Source organism: Capricornis sumatraensis, chromosome 14 (assembly GCF_032405125.1).
Source record: "Capricornis sumatraensis isolate serow.1 chromosome 14, serow.2, whole genome shotgun sequence".
NCBI lineage: Eukaryota > Metazoa > Chordata > Mammalia > Artiodactyla > Bovidae > Capricornis > Capricornis sumatraensis.
The window spans coordinates 9,405,139-9,428,217 of record NC_091082.1 but is presented as its reverse complement, the minus strand read 5'-3'; the positions used below and the strand labels follow the sequence as shown (position 1 = coordinate 9,428,217).

The 23,079-nt window shown below is 41.4% G+C and overlaps 1 protein-coding gene across 7 annotated transcripts; it reads right to left on the bottom strand.

Annotated features, from left to right (window-relative positions):
- Nucleotides 1-6,090: 6,090 nt before the first annotated feature.
- TMEM183A (transmembrane protein 183A) lies at nt 6,091-21,895 on the bottom strand. 7 transcript variants are annotated; one of them, XM_068985945.1, is made up of 8 exons: nt 21,723-21,895; nt 21,440-21,529; nt 20,456-20,623; nt 14,717-14,876; nt 12,094-12,274; nt 9,508-9,588; nt 8,400-8,555; nt 6,091-7,118 (listed from the first exon to the last, which is right to left on the bottom strand). In XM_068985945.1, the coding sequence occupies exons 1-8, from the start codon at nt 21,829-21,831 to the stop codon at nt 6,933-6,935; spliced, it is 1,131 nt and encodes a 376-aa protein (XP_068842046.1). In that variant the 5' UTR covers nt 21,832-21,895; the 3' UTR covers nt 6,091-6,932. The 7 variants fall into 7 exon arrangements, with proteins under 7 accessions (XP_068842046.1, XP_068842051.1, XP_068842048.1 ...); XM_068985950.1 differs by having other exon boundaries at nt 8,400-8,547; XM_068985947.1 differs by lacking the exon at nt 12,094-12,274 and adding an exon at nt 10,103-10,266.
- Nucleotides 21,896-23,079: the final 1,184 nt, after the last annotated feature.

Sequence of the window (23,079 nt, the reverse complement as noted above, 5' to 3'; positions counted from 1 at the left end):
AGGTTCTCTGAGGCCATGTAGGCCAATCTCCCATGCTGGAAGTGAGTTCCTCCCAAAATATCCCTGACAGGTCAGTCTTTCTTTGATTATCCTTCAGGAATAAAGAGCTTGCTACTAAATGAGGAAGCCCTCATTGTCCTAAGGAAGCTTTTTCTTAAACTGAATGGAAACCCATCTCTCCTTTAAAATGACAGTTATCTATCAAAGGACAGTGGCTACGAAGTCACATCAGACATGCATTTATGAGAATAAATTTATCAGAATAAATAAAACTACACTGGCTGGGCAAAGTGAGCAACTGTTGTTGTGTAGCTGTTAAGTCATATCATGCTTTTTGCAACCCCATGGACTGTAGCCTTCCAGGCTCCTCTGTCCATGGGATTTCACAGACAAGAATACTGAGACACCAGGGAAGCCCAAGTGAGCAACAGAGGTCTCTCTGCAAACCAGCTATTTTCATCAGAGACTTAGCAACAAAATCATACTTGTAACTAAGTACTCTTTTAAATCACTGTATACATTATACATTTTTATAATTACTATATAATGTGTACTGTATCTGTACATTAGTATTATTATTCAGAGATATAAACCTAAACCACCTACCATGGTTTATGGGAAATTTAGGAATTTTCCCTTCACTGATTATAGAATCTAATTCCTCCACTAATGTAACATCACTGTACTGGGTGCCCAGAGGATCTTCTGCTCCTGGTTAAAAATACTAGTTGCAAGGCTTCACTGAACCCAGGGGATCTGCAGACAGACCTCTTTAATTCAAGTCAATGATTACTATGAGTAGATTTCCTATTCTGCAGTAGATTACTTTTTGTTATGGATACAAAAGGCAAGTAAGATACAATCTAAACCCTTAAGAAATTCACAGCCTACTTGGAAGAAAGGAAGACATATAGAGTAGCATGTAATCAACTATTCAGTCTCTGGCACATCCTGGGCTTCAGCGCTGAGCACCACCTGCAGTGACCACTGAGTTCACCAGTGACGGTTTCTCCCCCAACTCTGGGAAGGCGGCAACCCCAGCCAAGGCCTCTCGACCCCTGACTGACATGCAAGATGCTTCTCTGGACTAGAACTGACTTCACTTGGGGGAACAGAAGGTGCTTGAGGGAGGTGGGGCTGCAGCTCCCAACACTCTCTGAAAGCAGAGCCACGGGCTAGGCAGCCATCATGCTTCTTGTGTGAGTGGTGAGCCAGCAGCCCAGATCCTCAGGCTCTGCCAGCCCTGGAGTTTCATATGAACCTGGCTTAGAGCTCCTTCCCTCAATGCTATTTTCCCATGATATTCTCAGTTTCCACAGGCCCCTCCCAGTTCAGCAAATTCCTCTAGAAGGACCCCCTCTCAGAGTCTGCCCAGCATCAGCACCCCCTGAGTACTCTTTACTCTGGTGGCTATTTCAAGTGCCACGCTTCTGGGAGCCAGCACCGCATGCCCCCCAGAGCTAATTATACTTAGTGAGCTAGCAGCTAGAGGGGGACATATGGTGACTTCAAGTGGCTGCAATATATATTTGTCCCTCCCTCTGACCCTACTCCCTCTCCTCTATTTCTCCCAATTCCCTACCCAGAACCTAAACTCTGAGGCAGCTGCCTGCTCCCTACCAACTCCTCCTCTCCAGCACACACACACACACACACACCACACATAACTCCACACCACTTAGAAACCACACCTTGTTTCTATATCAACTTATCCAAGGGCATATAGCCACAGAGTACAGTATCCCTGGCACAGAAAGACTTCAGTACTCTCCCCCATATTCTAAAGTCCCACTGGTATCCACCTCCCTGGCCCTGCTGAGTTTTCACCATGCTTCACTGCCCCCAAAGCTGACTCCTCTCCCTCTCCCCTAGCTCTCACCCTGCTGTCCTCAGTGGCTCTGAAAGGACCCACAAGCAGTCCCTGACAACTATTTCCAGCTCTAAGATTTCAGCAATCAACCTAGAGAGGAGACCCAGCATCCTGGCTGCCTGCCCTTCCCTGCCTATCCAATCCCTCCTTACCATCCAGCTGCAAGGCCTTCCTTATGCATGCCACAGTTCTGGCATGATGACAAGCTCAGCAGCACATGCCCTGATACCACTGGATGAGATTTCCTTTTCACATCCCCACCCCCATCCCACATCCATTCTTCTATCTTTTAGAGATGGTGTCTTTCATTGTGGAGGGTGTCTAGTGCATTCTTGGCCTTCAATAACCATTGTGCCATTCATTGTCTCATTATCTCCCGGTACCTCTTAATCCAGGCAGCCTCCTTACATCTCAGGGCAAAGTCCTAGAAAACAGCCAAAAGAAATCATTCAAATACTTCCTTTTTAAGGTAGCTTTCCTTGGGACTGCCTGGCTAATTATTAGTGGCAGAGGGTGGATAGGTTGGAATCCAAGTAAGACAGTTATTTAAAAGGATGTGGACCCAGATCTTTTCATAATCCAATAGGAGTGTAACAAAATTGGTGCTGGCGGTGGAGGAGGAACGGATCTGTTAACAGGGTATCTGCTGTGTGGACCTTTCAGGTGCTCCATGGCCCTAAATTGCCTTCAGAAGACTTAGCACCTAGCATGGTGTCTGGCATTACAGTAGATGCCCAATTAATATTTGTTGGATGTTGAACAAAGTACTAGGTACCAGTTCCAACTGGGAAGATTGAGGGAAGAACCCAAAAGGGGCTACTAAGATCCCACCAGGAGAGGCTCTCCATGCTAAGGACAGCCTCCTCCTCAACAACTTGGCTCACCAGAGGACAGCAGTCTCAATACCCCTATCCCTCTACCAGCATACTTCTCCTTAAAGGTGACATTGGCAACCCCTTCTCAAAACAAAACAAAAAACCCAGCCACATCACGTTTCCAAATCCTTCAACCAGACCTCTCTTTTCCCACTCACAACCAAACTGTACTGGAAAATATCTCAACTGCGTAGTGGAAAGTCAATTCCCCACTCCTACTCTCCCCGCTCAGGAATTTCTACCCAGCCCTATTTTATGGTTGCGCCCATCCTGAACCCCACCTTCAACAGACCTCCAATTGGCTGCTCCTTCCACTCCACCGCCCCTGGCACTGCAGAAATGTGGGCATCTCTGGCACAACCTGAGACTGGCAGTTCGAGGAATGGAGAGTGAGCAATATTAAGAACGGCTGATATGAGCAATGTGGGAGGGGATAAGAACCCCTGAAGAACGAAGACAGTACCCCTTGGGCCAAAGCAGCGGAGCTGGCCCCAGCGTTTCTTCTCTGACTCTTCTGCATGGGAAACGGGGGCGCGGTCCACCCAGCTCCCCCTGGGAGACTTGCCAACTCAGACTCCCCGTCCCGAGCTGATGGAGCTGAGGGCGGACTCCGAGCACTCCCCGCAAATCGGGCATCGTCCTCTCATTCTCATCCTCAAGGGCACAGGGCACTGCAAAGACTGGTGAGGGGCAGCAGGAAAAGTATCTACCGAAGACACGTTTGAGTAAAAGGTGCTGTTTCCCAAGAACCGCTAGACTGAGACCTCCTTCTCAAACTGTGAGGGGAGCTGGAGGTGGGAAAAACAGAAATCCCTCCCGCACCCTGGGCTCTGGAGGCTCACCTGCCTGCACTCACCGAAGGCCGGGCAGCTTGGCTCTGCGCAGGAAGCCGCCCCGGCCTGGAGGAGCCGAACTTGTCCTCGCGAGCCGAGCAGGCGCGGAGGCAGCCGCAGCCTCCCCGAGCCGAAGCGCCCCGCCCCCTCCTTCTGCGGACGGCCCCCGCACCACCTCAAGGGCGGGGCTGACCGGCCCCTCGAGGCCACGCCCCCTCCGCGGCGCTCCCTCCCTCGTGACGTGGAGCCGCTTGGGGCTGCGCGCCATCTTGGCTCGGCTGGAGAGTCTCTGGAGAGGTGGCGGGGAGCCAGATTTTTGCCCAACGCCAGTCAAGTTTTAGGGCCCAAGGGAGCCCTGCCTCCATCCCAGTGAAGTGCAGCACGTACCCTTTGAACCTACGTTTGTCTCTAACCACCTCCTCCCTAAATTGGTCTCTGTACTGGCCTTGTAATTATTTGCCAATGATTTGTCGCCTTTCACACTCTGTTGCCCATTTATTATTCGTCCTTTGGTTGCGCCCATGTTTTAAGTGGAGAAACTTGAAAGCCAGATAAATTTCCACAGTGCAAGCTTAAGTGAATTGTGTCGCTTGGCTGTGCTAACACTGTTAATATAAAATGAAATGTCTGTCTATAGTATGTACAGAATAGGAACAGTTTTAAATGCCAAAATTCATGCCAAATTTTGGTTAAATCTGACCATTTTCTTTTAATTGCACCGTACCCTGTACCCTGTGACAATTAATGCATCTTTCCCATCTGGTTTGTGAAGCTTCATCACAGTGCCTATTCAGTCCTTTACATTGCCCAGTAAGCACTGCTAGTAATGTTAAGGATTTTATACACATGCAATGTGTACAGACTTATAAACACACAAGTTCTATATCAGCAGCGAATGCTGTAGTTGAAACGTATAACCATTTTTTTTTTCTTTCCTCCAATATAGTCACCATTTGGCTTAATTAATTCTGTGTCGTTAGTAGAAGGCAGGAAAATCTGAGTAATTCTGACTTACTTGAGGGGTAAGAAATGAACCTGAATATTTTGTTTGTCTGATCCTCCAAGCAAATTCAAGGTACGTATTTAAAGAAGTGGAAAGTACATAGCAGTTTTTATAAAAGCAGTCCAGAAAGTTCCGACTCTTCTCCAGATGGTTTCGGTTCACATCAAAAGGAAATCCCTGAGACACTTTATATCCTTTCACTAAAACGCAACTCAGTCAATGCAGAGGTAATACTTTACCAAGTGTCAATGTTTTACTAAGAGAACAGCTGAGGCAATGTTTAATGTTTTATCTATCATACCATGGAGTTTGATACAAAAACCAGGAAGTTCAGTCAGGACACAATCATTAAGCCAATTTTACTTCACTCCCCTTTTAAAAGTAACTCCTAAATAGGGGACCCAAAATTCACTAGACATCTCTCTTCTGCTCCATGGTATCTTATAAGGACACTAGGAATTGTTTGTTTCTCTCCTTCTGCCTCAGAGGCAATTTTTGATTGTAGAGATCTCTAAGGTGCTTATGTCCTTTTTTTAAAAAAAATCATTTAAATGTCCCAATTCTGTTTTTCACTGACCTAGCTCACTTTCTGCATGAACAGCTTTAGTACCCACCTCAGTGTGGGGTAAGGTTAGCTATTAGCACCAGTATTAAGCAGATCCTTCCTAAGAATACTCTGTAAATAGCAGGGGGTAGGGAGAATGGTAAGGAAAAAACAACACTCATTTAGCAGTCAAGCTCAGGATTGTACTGCCCCCATTGAATTTTCAAGTTTAAGGAATATGGTCTTAATGCCCACCTTGTGGCAATATCTAGCTAACATCCATCCCCCCTAGCTAATTTGGGTAGGGGGTGGGGCAGGAGACACGCAGCAAAGTTATCTTGTTAGCAAAAAACCAAAACAAAAACATGATCTTCTCAGAGTACAGAGGACATTAGTTCTCCTGCAGGGATGAAAAGACCAGCTCTGATAGGTAGCACAGGGCAGAGCGCAACAAAGGACGCACTAAATTCTTCCAGTGCCAAAGTCTGGTTCCAATATGGGAATGCAGTTTTTAAAGGACCTTCACCATAATAAATGCCTTTTTCACAATTTAATCACTATTCTTCCTGCAGTAACTTTCATGGTTTTACATTTTACTTAGAAACATATATTTAAAAGATTCTTTCATGGATCTTACATACTATTTAGGCTGATTAGGGATAAGGTTTAGCACAATCAACTTTTTATTCATCCTTTTATTTTTTCCATCTATGTTCATTTGCCTGCTTCCCTTTGCTGACATCTACCATAAGAATAATGAGACTGACCATTTTAATTGTGGCATAGCAAAGGGTCAGAATCCTGGCTCTGCCATTTATTGGGTATTATAGCTTTGGGTGGGCTTCCCTGGTAGCTCAGGTGGTAAAGAATCTGCCTGCAATGCAGGAGACCTGGGTTTGATCCCTGGGTTGGGAAGGTCCCCTGGAGGAGGGCATGGCAACCCTCTCCAGTATTCTTGCCTGGAGAATCCCCATGGACAGAGGAGCCTGGCAGGCTACAGTCCATGGGGGTCGCAAAGAGTCAGACACAACTGAGCAACTAAGCACAGGACAGGATAGCTTTGGGTAAGTCACTGATTCCGTTTTTTTCAGCCAGAGAATGGGAACAGCATCATCCACCTTGCAGGATTGTGAGAACTAGCGATATTATGAAAAGTTCCTAATGTAACACAAAATCATTATCATCACCACTATCAGCTTCATGCAAAAAAAACCAAACAAACCTAAAATTCAAAACTGGCCAAAAAAATTTATGCAACAAATATTTTTAAAGAAAGATACACAAGTCAATCTCATTAAGATTCTGAAAACCCTGTCACCTGCTTTATTTCTAGATAAGGGTAAAGGGAAACAAGGAAATATTCACTTGAATTTGAGGGGCAGCTAAACTGAAAGCAAGAGTAGCAACAATTTTACGTCTCTAAGGTTACTCTGATACATAAAGGAATGGTAAAATTTCCTTGTTTGGAGACTTTAAGAGTTTAATTTTCCCCTAAAGCAAGATCATCCACTTTGGCTGGGGTAAAAGAATAAAGAACAAACTCAGTAGCACCAAATGGGGTTTAACACAGAAAACAGGCCCAGGTTTCTCCTTTCAAATACAAAGTTTTACATTAAAATATGTTTAAAGATCAGTTGTTTTTCCTTTTGATTCAATCCTTCTCCTTCTTCTACCAGGAACCCCAGAAACCTAAAGAGCATGTGCATTATTGACTAGATATACAATCCAGCTGCCCCTTCCAAACTGGAATCTGATTACAAATGGACTGGCCTAGGTCAAGGCTGCCCTCAGTGACAGGAAGCAATATCTATGCTCTCAGGGAAAATGGATACTGAGGATGCCACCAGTCAAAAAGTCGAACGCTGTGTACTGGGTCCAGGATGACTTGCACACCCTGTTCACTGCGCAGTTTCTGACCACCATGGACAGGATAATCTTGGAACACCAGTCTCACTCGATGATGCCGCATGTCCGTGCTCACACTGATAGTAAACTGGGAGGGAAAAGTAAATTCAATACCCAAATTTAACAACTTTGTTTTCCTATGACACATTCTGAAATTAAACAGTCTAGGCAACTGACATGGACTAGGCCACAAAATAATCTCTAAGTTACACTACCAGCACCTTTGCAAAAATATTAAAAATTAACAGTGGTTTTTATAAGTTTTTCTTAGCTTCGTATATTTAAACTGTGCTAAAGAAAGCCTCTCAAATGGCTGCAAATATTAGGATACGTGCACATAGAGTACCATCACTGACAATTTTTAAAAACTTTATGAGATGGTTTGAAGGGATTTTGATGAGATACATCTGATGACTTTTTTTTTTGGAAAATAAACCACAAAATCTCTAAATGTGTTTATATATCAACATATATAGATGGGTAGAGAATTATATGAATAGGAAGAATATGGAATATGAGTATATAAAAAAGTCATTAATGTGGCTTAATGAGATGGCTACCATAAAAACAGGTATATGACATACTTTGAATTATACAAAATTATTTAAGAGAGTGGGTATCTACATGTATATATTAACAGAAACATTAAAGAACAATTCCCCAGAAGTTAAGTGCAGTTAGAGGATACAAGTCTAAGTTACCTTTACTGTCTCAACATGTTTATGTATTATTTAATTCTTCACATGAAGTATGCATTATTATTTTACCATTAAAAAAAGAATAAAGCTATTTTCAATGTGGAATGTATCTCTGAACATAAGCCAAAAATACAGAAAAGATAAATTGCATGAACTTTCCAGTTGCCAATCCAGTTAAAAATGTTAAAAATATGGAAAATATACCAGAGGCATATTTGTTGTTTACTAATCTAATTCTTAGCTAAACCTTGAATAGTCAAGAGAATTACGCAAAGGACAGAGCTGGTAACCCTACATTTTAATATTCCATTTATGATACCACATGCATGCTTCAGATCCTGACATATAGTGCCCATGCATAAGCTTTATCATTACCCTTAATGGGATAATGTTTCTCAAACATTAATGAGCACAACACAGGAGATACAAAACCATTCTATTCACTATGGAGAATGAAACAGAAGTAAAATATTCTCAGACATAATTAACTTCTCCACAAATAAGTCTATTCCTAATATAAAAGTCAGTTTTCAGAGTTTGTTTAAAATTACTTTACACAATAATTTTTTTCAAAGATTTCTTCCTCAGTGGTTAAATATACAAATCTTTCAAACTCTAGGTACAGTGACAGTCTACAAAAGAACTGAGGATGACATCCTGTCTCCACTTACCAGGGTAAATATCATTCCCATGACAATTGGAATAAAGATGAAATTGAGGGTGGTGACCTGCAGTAGGCAGCAGTCCTGGTCTGGGTTGGTATGAACATCTTCGTATTGAATGGGAGGCTGCAATCCTCCCATACACTTGCTCTTTAATCTTGGGGACTGAGGAGAATTAAGAATTACTCTCATGGGTTAGAGGAAATGTTATGGCTCTAAGACTCCACCAATGAAAATGCTTAATTAAAGCTGCTGAGATCCATTTTTCTGTTATCTCTTCTCTCTTTAATATATAAATCAGCTTTTACACCGATCAAGGAAAGCCCTTTGAAAGATGAGGAAACACATGCAAGGACATGCAGAACAGGTCCTCTCAGTAGCAAGATCTCAGGTACAGTCCAAGCAAAAAGCAGAAAGAAAGGTACAATAGTATCTGCTCTTCCTGCGAACACTCTTGGCAGTCCCTCTCCCCACGGCTTCCTCAAATTGCCTGATATATAAAACCATGTGAATTATTTTTGTTTACAGATACATTTGCTTTGAAAAAAAAATTCTTAGGCAAATAACCTCAGTACAAAGTTCTTTCCTTTCCCCTACTTTTAAGTCTTCAAGTATACAGAAAAATTAATAAAATCATGCAATAAACTCCTGTATACCCTTTACCATTGGCTATTCTGCCATATTTGTTTTCTTTCCTCTCACATCTCTCATTTTATAAATATATATATATATATTCATATGTTTTAAAAAAAATCACAGCTCTGGGGTGGGGGAGGCAAAGTCATTTGAAGGTAACATTGACACCTAAAAAAATTAACAATAATTTCATATCTAATATCCACAGAATCTTCAAATTTCTTTAACTGTACCAAAAATGTCTTTTATACATAAAGAGGTATCTCACTGTTCATTAATCCAGGATCTGCTCAAGGTTTACTCTATGCATTAAGCTATTAAATCTTTGTGCCTCTTTCATATAAAATAATTCCTTCTTTCTTTTCATGACATCATTATAAGTTTTAATGTGTAGTATCTGATTTTAAAAAGGCAATTTTATGTTTAATAAAATCAGAACAAGGTATTACCTGAAAAGCAAAGAGATGATAAAAACACATACCTGTTTTTTGAACTTGAAGTTGAATTCCCACATTGGTTCCTGTCTGTTCCCAACAATCTTTCTGCACCAGAAAAGTAAGCACTGTAAGAAAATAAAAATAACTTTTCTGTTGCTAGCTCTAAAGCCAGCCATGGCTCCAATGCTGAGATTTTACTTTGGCACAGATAGAAACCCCCATATCCTGCCCCCTCACCCCCCAACTTGACATTGGTGCAACATGAGAAGAGACAACCCCAAGGCTATTCAGTAAAGAGAAGAGGTACCGATAAAAGTCAACCTCAGATGCTATTAAGGTCAACCCCTATTGTTCTCATCTTTAAAGACAGAAACATGGTCTCTAGAGACTGGGGCATTCAGCAGGCCACTTCTCTACATGAAAATATAAGGGCAGTCAGTAGCCATCAGATAAGATGATAACAAAGCCATAAAGCAGGCAGAGATAGCCAACCCTGAATGTAATAGGAGCAAACCACTCAGGACCTTCTGGGAGCAGACAGCCGGGATGGAAACTACAGAGCTGAGCTGAATTCAATCTAGAGTAAGCCCCTCAAGGAAAGTCAGGCTACAGCTAGGGTTAACACAAGAAGTTAAGTACCTCCCAGGGGATAAGGGGTGGGTCGTCCGCCGTGCCAGCTGTCCTGCCCTTCAGACATGCCCTGTACGTCCTGCTGTTCCATCAAAAATAATGGGCTTGGCTTTAAGGGGCAAACACTTCTGCTGCCAACACAACAGCTCCAGTGTCCCACACAAGCTATGCTACTGAAAAGAGAGAGAGGGAGAATCAAATACGAAAAGGTGGAGTCCAGCAACATGTGACAACTTCCTTCAGGCATGCTGGCAACTTCCTGGATGCCATGCGATTATGGTTATACTAGCAAGGCAATGCATGGGACATCAGCCATTGCAGGTCCCACATCCTCCAGATCTCTAAACAATGGACACAAAAACAGCAGACAGGTGGCCTAGGCTTCCTGTCTCGGTTAAGATTTTTGTTATCACCACTGTTAGCAGTCCACTTAAAAAATTAATAAATTATAAAAATATGAAGACATGGGCATTTTAGATTTAGGAGTAGCACTTGCATTGTGCACTGGAGCCGCAAGGATGTCCAGCATGAAGTCTGCCCAGTGCTGCTCTGCTCCCAGCAACTGATTAACACCCGGCCACGGTCAGCTTTGGGGTGATCCCACCTCACCACAGTTAACCTGTGATGATCAAAGGTCTTTAGGGGGAGGAAAACTATAAATGTGAAAAGATACTCTGTCTACTCATATTATGAGAAGGAATAAAATTCTACCCACTCGGCATTCTAATCCTGCCCTAAATCCTTCAACTAGTGTGACATTAAATTGAGCTCAGCCAATGACCCTGACCACCTCAGTTTACAATCCTGGGAAAAACCATGATCTTGAAATCAACAGTACTCTTTTAATCAATATGTATCAGGTAGAATGTTCTCACACTAGAGCTGAACTAGGGAAAAAGAATCATTAACATCCAAAGCATAAAAAACAAAATAGAATTACGAAATGCTACAGAACATTAGACTTTGGGTAGGAACAGAGTAAAAAAAGAAAATTTCACAAACTCAAAAGATACAAAATTTGGACAATCGTATTAGCTGAATGAGAAAAAAGCTGGAGACATCAACTTGCCTAAATAATCATATATGCTGTAATAGTCTAGCTTGGCAAAGGTGTGTTCACCAGATACCTCATGGTGGAACAAAGGACAAAATGGACCACAGGCTTACAGACCTACTTACAGATCAGAAAAATACAATGAAACTTGAATACAATGTATAAATGAATATAAACTACTGGAGAAATCCAGAGATATAAATAATGGCCTAGAACACAGGAAGAATTTTAGAGCGCTAAAGTCTGAGTAGGAATACTTTATAGTCTGTGAAACAATCCATCCCAGAGCATGGCAACAATAGGCACTTTGCAAATGCTGAAGAAGTCTATACCAGAATCTTTTAAGAAGTCAATGAGAAAGTGACATTCCAGATGTCAAGGTCATATTAGAAAAAGAAAATTAGTATGAAAATTCGTTTTTTTAATATTTTTGTATCATGATTTAATGGAGAAGGAAATGGCTACCCACTCCAGTATTCTAGGCTGGAGAAACCCCATGGACAGAGGAGCCCGGGAGGCTGCAGTCTATGGGGTTGCAGAGTCAGACATGACTGAAGTGACTTAGCATATCATGATTTAAAGCACCTTTTGAGAATTATGGTTTACATTTACCATTTGAACTGTGTTCTTCCTCGCTCAGACCATCAAACCATTTAAAGTGGTTCAATGTATAAGGTAAGAAAATAAATTAAAGAGAATAAGGAATATGCTAAAAGCACAAGAAAGCTTTAAGGTAAAGATAACATAAGCCAGCCCAGCACAGCAGGAATGTCCTGGAGAAACGATGAAACGATACCCCCAAGCCCGGAAAGTTTGTATTAGTCCTCGAGCAGCCTGGTATCTATAGCCCCAGACCACCCCATTAAGAAAGCTAGAAACAAGCCATGATAACAGGCCCATTATACAAGAGTCCATTTGTTAAACCCTACCACTAATACCCACTTACTTTGGAATTCTTTAATGTGCTAGGAGTGCTTTCTGGAATGGCTGGGTTCTTGGAGATTCGAGCAGCAAATGGCTCATACATATGGTACAGAGATCGGATCACACATGCCCGAAGACAGTGCAGCTTCTCCATTGACTCTGGTCGCAGGCGCAAAGGCAGAGAGGCATCCAGTGTGTAGTGTCTGAAACATGACACATTACTCCTACCAGTAAGCGACCTGTCTCTTCTGTTCTAGGCCAGTCTCCTAGACTCCTGGGTTCTGTACACATTTTACATTACTATTCCACTGGCCAGTAGTTTGTCCCTAGTGCTCTTACACAAACACACACACACACACGTACAAATTACCATCTCCTTCACTTCTCAGCTTCTTTTCTTCGTTATGCAAAACCCAATTCATATATACCTTATAATCCTGCACTTCTCTATTCACTTAAAAATTTTAAATCCTATTTCACGTTAAAAAAGGGCAAGTCTCTGACTTAATACTAGTACAATATACTTCAGTTACTCAAAAAGAACTTGCACTGGAGAAGATCTACCAGGTTCTCTTGTCACATGTCTCAGAAAGTTCTCTACTCCCTGATAACCTCAACATCCCCTTCCACCATATTCTTACTGACACTTCTAACCCAGCATCAAAAGTTAGCCCTCTTATTAATCACATCATTCACTCTCTCCTCACCACTGCAACTATACAGAGCCACATAAATGCCAAGACTATGCATTCAAGATGACTAGCAAATCTAAGAAACAACCGACCCAGCTGGAAAGATAAACAGATGGGCAGCTATAGTTTCTGAGAATTCTAGCTAAGATAAACCTCTGAAGCAAAGTCAAAAACAGTTATTTTTGAGACCTTACTTTTGCTGAAAGTATTAGGTTGGTGCAAAAGTAACTGGGGTGTTACACTGTTGATCTTTGCCACTTCATATTGGAATACATTCTTAAATAAATGTGGTTATATTATACATCATTTTAATGTACATTTCTCACTTTTTTTTTTTTTTTGCTAATGACATTACTTGCTGTTTATTTTGTATTTACTTTAGACTATGGAAATGATGTTAGACAAGAAGCAAATTGGAGTGGTTTTTTATTTGAGTTCAAAATGGGTCATAAAGCAGCAGAGACAACTCACAACATCAACAATGCATTTGGCCCAGAACTGCTACCAAACACAGTGCAGTAGTCGTTCAAGATGTTTTGCAAAGGAGATGAGAGGCTTGAAGATGAGGAGTGTAGGGGCCAACCAGTGGAAGTTGGCAACCAATTGAGAACCATCATCAAAGGTGAGCCTCTTAGAGCTATAGGAGAAGTTGCTGAAGAACTCAACACTGACCATTCTATGGTCATTTGGCATCTGAAGCAAACTGGAAAGGTGAAAAAGCTCAGTAAGTAGGTGCCTCATGAGCTGACCAAAAATAAAAAAAACTGTTATTCTGAACTGTCATCTTCTAGGGCTTCCCTGGTGGCTCAGAGGGTAAAGCGTCTGCCTACAGTGTGGAAAACCCGGGTCCGATCCCTGGGTCGGGAAGATCCCCTGGAGAAGGAAATGGCACCCCACTCCAGTACTCTTGCCTGGAAAATCCCATGGACGGAGAAGCCTGGTAGGCTACAGTCCATGGGTTCGCAAAGAGTCGGACACGACTGAGTGGAGCGACTTCACTATTCTTTACTATTCTACTCAACAACAATGAACCATTCTCAAACGGATTGTGATATGCGACGAAAAGTGGATTTTATACAACAACCAGCCATGACCAGCTCAGTGGCTGGACTGAGAAGCTCCAGAGCACTTCCAAAAGCCAAACTTGTATCAAAAAAGGTCATGGTCACTGTTTGGTAGTCTGCTGCCCATCTGATCCACTACAGCTTTCTGAATCCCAGCAAAACCATTACACCTGAGAAGTATGCTCAGTAAATTGATGCAATGCACCAAAAACTGCAATGCCTGCAGCCAGCATTGGTGAATAGATTGGGCCCAAGAATTATTCTCTACAACAATGCCTGAATGCACATTGCACAACTGACACTCGTGCACACTTCAACACAAGTTGAAGAAAAAAAAAAAAGTTGAATGAATTGGGCAATGAAGTTTCGCCTTATCTGCCATATTAACCTGACCTCTTGCCAACTGACTACCACTTCTTCAAGTATCTCAGCAACTTTTTGCAGGCAAAACATTTCCACAAGCAGCAGGAGGCAGAAATACGTTCCAAGAGTTCACTGAATCTGGAGGCGTAGATTTTCATGCTACAGGAATAAACAAACTTATTTCTTGTTGGCAAAAATGTTTTGAATGTAATGGTTTCTATTTTGATCACCAAAGATGTGTCTGAGCCTAGTTACAAGGATTTAAAATTCACTGTCCGAAACGGCAACTACTTTTGTACCAACCTAATAAAGATTCTGCTTGGGGGTAAGGAGGTAATCATAGGGAAGACAATTACCTGAATGAATTAATATCAATTTTAAAGAGGAGCTCAAGGAAGTCAAAGCTAGGTTCATGCCCAGGCATGAATTAGAGAAAGTGAAGAGGTCACCATCCAGGGAGTAGCATCAAATCAAAAACAATGAAATCAGCCACACAGATAACACAGTGAGCTCTCTGTGGTCGCACCTTCGGTACAACCTTGTCCAAAAGGCAGCAGTGCAAGTGACAGTCCAGGCATTCTTACAAATCAGGGAAAAATTCACAATGTCCTCAGGACGGATATAGGAGGCCAGCAATAGCCAAATATCCATGGGATACTCTTCTCCTCCAGTCCCGTTCAGGTCTTCTGAAATAGAAAAAAGAACTATAACCTCTGACCTTCTATTATATGCACATATAAAGATCCCTAATCATTTCAATTCTCCCAGGGCTTGCATAGTTAAGAAAATAGTTTAAATAGGTCCAAGGAGGCCTCTCAAACTCACATTTCCTCCTTATTGTAGCTGCTGAAAATTTTTGTTTCCTGTTGCCCAAGTGAATAGGTTGTGTTGTTCTTAAGGCCTTTATTTAACCAGTATTTACACACTATTTTGAAGTTTTCAAAGTACCTTAGCATCCATTACACCATTCAACTCCAATAATATGGAAATAAGGAAAATATTACTGTGCCCATTTTACTATACTATTGTGGCCCATATTACTTTGTGCATGAAATCAAGGTAAACAAAACCCAGTTTTCTCCAAATTCCAACTTTATATAAATTCTACCCTTCATTTCCCTTGCAATCCCCATCCATCATTTTCTTTAGTTCAGTCATTTAAAAACAAAACTGATTTTTATATAGTATAAAGAATCCTCAAAGTACAAAATAAAAAACTAAGTAAATTACAATATATTTTCATTACTCAATAATTGCTTGAGCATATGTTTTTTTCCTTCTAGTTTCTGGTTTCACTATCAGCTTGGTCTACAGTTCTGGCCACAAGCATCCAGTAATCAAAGATACCCTGTGAAGACATATCCTCACTTCTTCCTCCTTCAGACCTTATTAGTATTAATTCTCTTGACCCTGAGGTCCACTATACATGTCAGATTCAAGTAAAAATCCACACTCCATAGAGACACCAGAATCTGGTCAACTCTAAACTTTAATTGAGACTTAGTTATATAGTTATCCAAAACCAAGGTTTCTTCGTTTCCTGGGCAAAGCCCATATAACCACCTCCCTGAAGCTGCATCTGCTTTTCTAGTCACTTCCTGCAGCTCTATAAGTCAATTAGGTTCTTGCACCAGGTTCTTCATAATGGAGACCAATGCTTCTAAAACATTGTTTCTTGTGGTTCCTATTCTTGAAATCTCCAGTAACCATTTAAGGCTCAACCTACAGCCCTTGGGGCCCTCTTCTCCCACTTTAAATCTCTCTCTCAGAGAAGGCAAACAACTTTCAGTAATTCCTCCACTGAGAATCATGATAACTTTTACAAAGCAGAGTACTGTTAAAATTTTTCTGTCTTTAGGGACAAAATTCAGTGATTATAAAAATTGCCAATATTCTTTTTTTGCAAATATTTTATACATAATTATTAAGAATTTCAAAACCTAAATGGAATCAGTAAAGGAAAGCTTCATGTAGGTAAGTTATGTAGGACATAAAAAATTTGATAGGCATAGGTTAAGAGGAAGTATTCCAAGTGAAATAAACAGCTAACACGAAGCCTGAATATTCAGAAAAACAAAACATATGTGACGGCAACAAACAGATAAGTTGAACAAGATTTTGATGATATTAATAAACTGCTGTTAACTTTTTTACATGTGATAATTTTTTAAAGAGCATTTATCTTTTGGAGATAATTACCAAAATATTTACAGATATAATAACGGGATGTCTGGAAACTTTCAAACTAATTGTGCATGTGTGTGTGTTGAGACTAGGGGTGAGGGGGTAGTGGCTAAAACAAAAACAGCCATGAGTTGATAACTGTTGAAGCTATGTGATAGCCACATGGGATATTCATTCTTCTTTTGTAAATGTTCCTTTTTTAAAAGAAAAAAGAGGGGGAGGGGAAGACTGGTTTGATGAGAATAAAGGACCTTAATGAGGGTAAAGTGGAGCAAGGAAGTAAAAGATGAATTATACCTAAGAGTTTGTAAACCACAAGTCATTCATCTGATAAGTTAACTGGGCTCCTGAATACATACGAATTATTACAACTCAGTAATAAAAATATAACCTAATTTAAAAATGAGTGAAAGATTTGGATATTTCCCTACAGATGATATACAAAAGGCCAATAAGCACATAAAATATTCAACATTAGTATGCACATGAAAACCATCAGATACCACTTCACATTCACTAGATTAAAAAGTTAGACAAATAACAAGTGTTGGCTAGGATGTGGAATTGCTAGTGGGACATAAAATGGCAACTTCATAAAGAAAGCTTGGCAATTCCTCAAAAAGTTAAACACAGTCACCATGTCATCTAGCAATTTCACTCCTACCCAACAGAAATGAAAATATATGTTCAGACAAAAACTTGTCTATGACTGATACTAGTAACATTATTCATAATAGTCAAATAAAAAGGAATGAAACACTGATGTATGCTACAATACAGATGGACCTTGAAAACACTATGCTAAGTCAAAGCAGTCAGATGCAAAAGACCACATATTATATTATTTCATTTATATGAAATTTCCAGAATAGGCAAATCTATAAAGACTGAAAGTAGTTTGGTGGTTGCCTGGGAGGAAGGGATGGGTGGGAAAGAGTGTTAGGAGGGAATCAGGAATGATACTAACAGGTTTGGGTTGACAGAGATGTTCTAACTTAGATCATGTTGATGGCTACAGAACTCTGTGAACATATTAAAACCACACAGTGCACACTTTAAAGGGATGTATTTTGTCTCAACAAAGATGTTTTAAAAATCTGTAAGCTCTTCTGTGGAATGTGCTTGAAATCAAAGAAGAAAATCAAGAGAAATATCTAACATTGATACAATGGTGACAATAGGCAGGGATTTCAAGCAAGAGAGAGAGAAGAATGTCTATTAGCATCCTTGGTTCTGGAAAAGAGTGGTATAACTGACAATAACTGGCATAATTGCAAAGCAATGTCAGTTCATTTATTATTGATTATTTCAATTGTTATTGTTCAGTTGCTCAGTCGTGTCCAACTCTTTGCAACCCTATGGACTGCAGCATGCCAGGCTTCCCTGTCCTTCACCATTTCCTGGAGCATGCTCAAACTCATGTCCATTGAGTTGGTGATGCCATCTAACCATCTCATCCTCTGTCGTCCCTTTCTCCTCCCGCCTTCAATCTTTCCCAGCATCAGGGTCTTTTCCAAGGAGTCAGTTCTTCACAACAGGTGGCCAAAATACTGGAGTTTCCACTTCAACATCAGTTCTTACAATGAATATTCAGGACTAATTTCCTTTAGGATGGACTGGTTGGATCTCCTTGCAGTCCAGGAGACTCTCAAGAGTCATCTCCAACACCACAGTTCAAAAGCATCAGTTCTTTGGTACTCAGCTTTCCTGATGGTCCAACTCTCACATCCATCCATGATAACTGGAAAAACCATAGCTTTGACTGGACGGACCTTTGTCGACAAAATAATGTCTCTGCTTTTTAATAGGGTGTCTAGGTTGGTCATAGCTTTTCTTCCAAGGAGCAAGTGTCTTTTAATTTCATGGCTGCAATCACCATCTACACTGATTCTGGAACCCAAGAAAATAGTCTGTCACTGTTTCTATTGTTTCCCCATCTATTTGCCATGAAGTGATGGGACCGGATGCCATGATCTTCGTTTTTGGAATTTTGAGTTTTAAGCTAGCTTTTTCACTCTCCTCTTTCACCTTCATCAAGAGTCTCTTTAGTTTCCCTTCACTTTCTGCCATAGGGGGGATGTCATCTGCATATCTGAGATTATTGCTATTTCTCCCGGTAATGTTGATTCCAGCTTATCATTTTTCCAGCCCAGTATTTCACAAAATGTACTCTGCATATAAGTTAAATAAATAAGCAGGATGACAATATACACCCTTGACATACTCCTTTTCCAATTTTGAACCAGTCCATTGTTCCATGTCCAGTTCTAACTGGTGCTTCTTGACCTGCATACAGGTTTCACAGGAGGCAGGTCAGGTGGTCTGGTATTCCCATCTCTTTAAGAATTTTCCACAGTTTGTTGTGATCCACACAGTCAAAGGCTTTAGCATAGTCAGCAAAGCAGAAGTAGATGTTTTTCTGGAGTTCTCTTGCTTTTTCTATGAACCAACAGATGTTGGCGTTTTGATCTCTGGTGTCTCTGCCTTTTCTAAATCCAGCTTGAACACCTGGAAGTTCCTGGTTCATGTACTCTGAAGCCTAGCTTGGAGAATTTTGAGCATTACTTTGCTAGCATGTGAAATGACTGCAACTGTGCTGTAGTTTGAACATTCTTTGGCACTGCCTTTCTTTGGGATTGGAATGAAAACTGACCTTTTTCCAGCCCTGTGGCCACTGCTGAATTTTCCAAATTTGCTCATTATTTCAAAATATTTTAACAAATGCAAAAGTCTGTTATCTGACTCTCAAGTATAGGTGAAAGTTCTCATAGATCTGAGACCAAAATGATACATTATTATATTAACTTCCCCCTGACTCTAGCTGATCATCAGAAACACTTTAGCTTTATCAAAAGGTACCCTGAGACCTCACTGGTAGTGCAGTGGATAAGAATCTGCCTGCCAATGCAGGGGACACAGGTTCAATCCCTGATTCAGGAAGATTCCACATGTCATAGAGCAACTAAGCCTGTGCACAACTATTGAGCCTGCATGCTACCACTACTGAAGTCCACGTGTCTAGAGTATGTGTTCCACAAGAGAAGCCACCACAATGAGAAGCCCACACACCAAAACAAATAGTAGCCCTCACCCACTGCAACTAGAGAAAGCCCCCACAAAAAGCAACAGAGACCCAGTGCAGCCAATATGTAAATAATTTTCAAAAATTACAAATAAAAAAGAATAGGTATTCTGGGCTCCATTCCAAGAGTATGAGTTTTTAAGTCTGGAGCAAACCAATGAATGATGGATTGGCACATTGCTGCTAAGTCGCTTCAGTCGTGTCTGACTCTGTGCGACCCCAGAGACGGCAGCCCACCAGACTCCCCTGTCCCTGGGATTCTCCAGGCAAGAACGCTGGAGTGTGTTGCCATTTCCTTCTCCAGTGCATGAAAGTGAAAAGTAAAAGTAAAGTTGCTCAGTCGTGTCCAACTCTTAGTGACCCCATGGACTGCAGCCCATCAGGCTCCTCCGCCCATGGGATTTTCCAGGCAAGAGTACTGGAGTGGATAGCTATTGCCTTCTCCTATTGGCACATTATATACCATTAATTTAACTTTCTTTGTTTCACTTGTGTAAGTTTTATCACCACTAATCCATAAATATCACATATTTTTCTATTTACTACAGTACCCAGTAGACATAAAGCAGACATTAACAACTGCAGAGCACATACATATCTAACTGAAATGAAACTGGTTATATAAAAATCCAAATATTTAGGAGAACATTTTTTGTCAAAAGTCTGCTTCCTTACACATTCAGAAATCCAGAAATGCAAGGGCTTTTTGTTCTCCTGTTGTTAAATGGATTTTACCTGATAATGTTCTCAATGATAATATGTTCTCAATGAACGGCTACTACAGTTTACAGCTCCAGAAATATACTGACTGCTATGACTCACCTTTCCTCTCAAATTTAGATATAAGTGGCAAGCCCTGGTATATTACAGTCCTGTCCTACTCCTAATATTCAAACTCGGGTTCCCTACTGGTATCACCTCTTGTGTTACTGAGAAGTGACAGCTTCAAGGTATCACCACAGATAGGACCAATAATCCAAAAGAAAGCCAGCGTTGTACCTCTGTGCCTCTTGCTTTTCTTTTTTCTGGAGATAGTTCTCTCATGGATGCTTTCCTCCTGGGCATCAGTCTCACCACTGCTGTCGATGATGTCACAGGGCTCACCAGCCCCAGAAAGAGCTTCCACTGCAGGAACCTGGGAGGCTTCCAAGCCACAGAGAGATTTTACTAGAAAAAAATAAGAGAATGAGACAGCAGAGCCTAAGCCTATGGCTTAGGCAGGGTATCAGCATACATGAGGAAAAGAAAACAGAAAAACAAAAAAAGCAAAAGCAGTGTGAGAGTCTGCTAAAGAAAGCTGAGAATGTTAAAAAAAAAAAAAAAAAAGCATTTTAAATACAAAAAATTGGAAAGCAATGGGCAAACTGACTCCAAAATTGCAGAAACACATCAGACCTGAAATACGGGAGTGAAACACATCAGATCTGAAATAAGGGAGTGAATTATTCTCCACTATAAACCCCGCAGGAGAAAAGCAAAAAGTGAATGCTATTTTCATTTGCATAATTTCTGAGGAGAAGGTTGAGAGGAATTAAATCCAATTTAACCTTAATTCTGGGTGAGAGACAGTACTTATTATAAAAACACAAGTTTCAAGCTTGAAAGTAAGAGAAGCATGAAAAAAGGGGAAAAAAATGCTTCAAATGCACAAGCAAATAGCAGTTAAGTGAAGAATATATGTGAACAATAGGAAGAAGATTAATAACCAGGAAGAAAGGAGTGGAAACCACAGAAGAGTACTCAAGGGCTTATTTTTTAATAGAAAGACAAATAAAATATTACTGCTACAGAAACTTCTACTGTTCTTGGCTAATCTTTCCCTTCCTCTGAATAAGTAAGTAACAACGGAGGACAGCAAAACACGTTTTCAGAAAGATCCCTAAAGGATTGTAAGAAAAACACTGAGGCAGAACCCCAGGAAAATAAAAAACCTAGTTTTCTTTTCAGACTGTCTGAGTCTGAAAAGACTCGTTGGAAGCCTACCTTCCTGCTGAACAGCATTGGCGACAGCTTTCTTGACCCTTCCAGACCTCACGACGGCCGGATCCGAGTTGGCATAATCCGCCACGGTCACTGAAACACAGTACCAACCCTCAAAGGAGAAGGCGTCCCTCCTCAGCTTCCTCCCCACCAAGATTCTCTGCGCACTCCAAGTCCCCGGAGGGCCCCAGCCGCCCTCCCATCGCAGACAGGCGAGCACTCGCCACGGTGCCTTCCAGCCCTGCTTCCAGCCCCAAGTCTTTCAAAGCCCCTGCCCCTCGCCCACCTCTTCCTGAGCAGGCGTCTTGGGCCCGGAACTTGAGTCGCTTCCCTCTCTTGGGCATGGCGACCGTGTCGGGGCGAGGCCGGGTTAAAGGGCCAGGACCCCGGGCCATGTTTCAGGCCAGAGAGCGGGATCTGTGAGCCTAGGGCCAACTCCGGCCGGCTCCGCTGCCATCCCGCTCCAAAGACCGCAGCTCCCGCGAGGACTTAGGCCCCGGCTCCGCGTCGCTTCGGCCGCCAACTCTCCTCTTCAGAAACCAATCACCTTCTGGTTTAGGGAGTACGTCATCATCCGGCGCCTGCAGATAACCCTGCGTCTGGGTTCTTAAGTGCTTGGGAGGGTGTTTTTATGGGCCGTGTGGGTTTTGTCTTAACGTCTTAAAAGATAATTTTGTGTCTCAGACCGAAACCCACAGCCCCGTTGATTAGAACTGTGTTTACCTTCTGGTCTCCCCAATTTTTCTGCTGTTGTCTCTGTCCACCCTCCAGGTTCCCTTCAGTACACCCAAAGGGCGTTTATTGTCATTCTCGTGCTCATCTCTCAGGCCACAAAGGCATAGTCTAACATGGGTAAGTTCACTCTAATTTCTTATACGAAAGCTATACATTTCTGACTTCTGAAATCTGGGGAACGATTTCTTAAAAGTTTATTCATTTACACCATCCTCCAAGATAAATTGGAGAAGGAAATGGCAACCCACTCCAATACCCTTGCCTGGAAAATGCCATGGACAGAGAGAGCAGCCTTGGTGGGCTATTGTCCATGGGGTCGCAAGAGTGGGGGACACGACTTAGCGACTAAACCACCACCACCACCAAGATAAATACTAGTAGGGTTGATGAGGAAAGAATGGTGTCTCCTTTGTTTTGAGTGAGAAAAACTTCACGGAGCTAAGGTTTTAGAACTGTGACGGAGCAGGATCCTGGTCTAGTATCCAGTAGGAATAAGTTATTGTGGGTCCTAAATGAGGTTCTTTGTCCTTCTAACTTCTTTGCAAAGGTGCTACCAAAAGGTGCTAATCCCTGGCTTGAGAAGCATGGTACTTAGGGACCAGGAACCCAACCAGGACCCACCAGACAATGCCATCCTAACATATTTAGGATCAGACTTATGTTTTTAATTTAATTAAACGTAAACATAGACATTCGTTAGGCACAAACCACTGGCCTTTTACTAACATTGTGTAACACTAGAGACTGTACTAATAAGGTTGAATCAGGAATTGTATTAGAAATTAAATATAATTGACTGTAGTCATGAAATAGTCAAATTTAATTTATCTAAAGTAATAACATGAACAAGGGTCTAACAGAGTGAACTAAAAATTGTTTTACTTTTAAAATAATTTTCCATATAATTG

Excerpts from the sequence above, each read along its gene's own strand:
- TMEM183A (XM_068985945.1), bottom strand. The coding sequence starts at position 21,831 with ATGGCCCGGGGTCCTGGCCCTTTAACCCGGCCTCGCCCCGACACGGTC. Across the intron at positions 20,624-21,439 it reads CAATGCTGTTCAGCAGGAAG|TAAAATCTCTCTGTGGCTTG; the intron begins GTAGGCTTCCAA and ends ATTTTTTTCTAG. Across the intron at positions 12,275-14,716 it reads TGGACAAGGTTGTACCGAAG|ACACTACACACTGGATGCCT; the intron begins GTGCGACCACAG and ends GTCATGTTTCAG.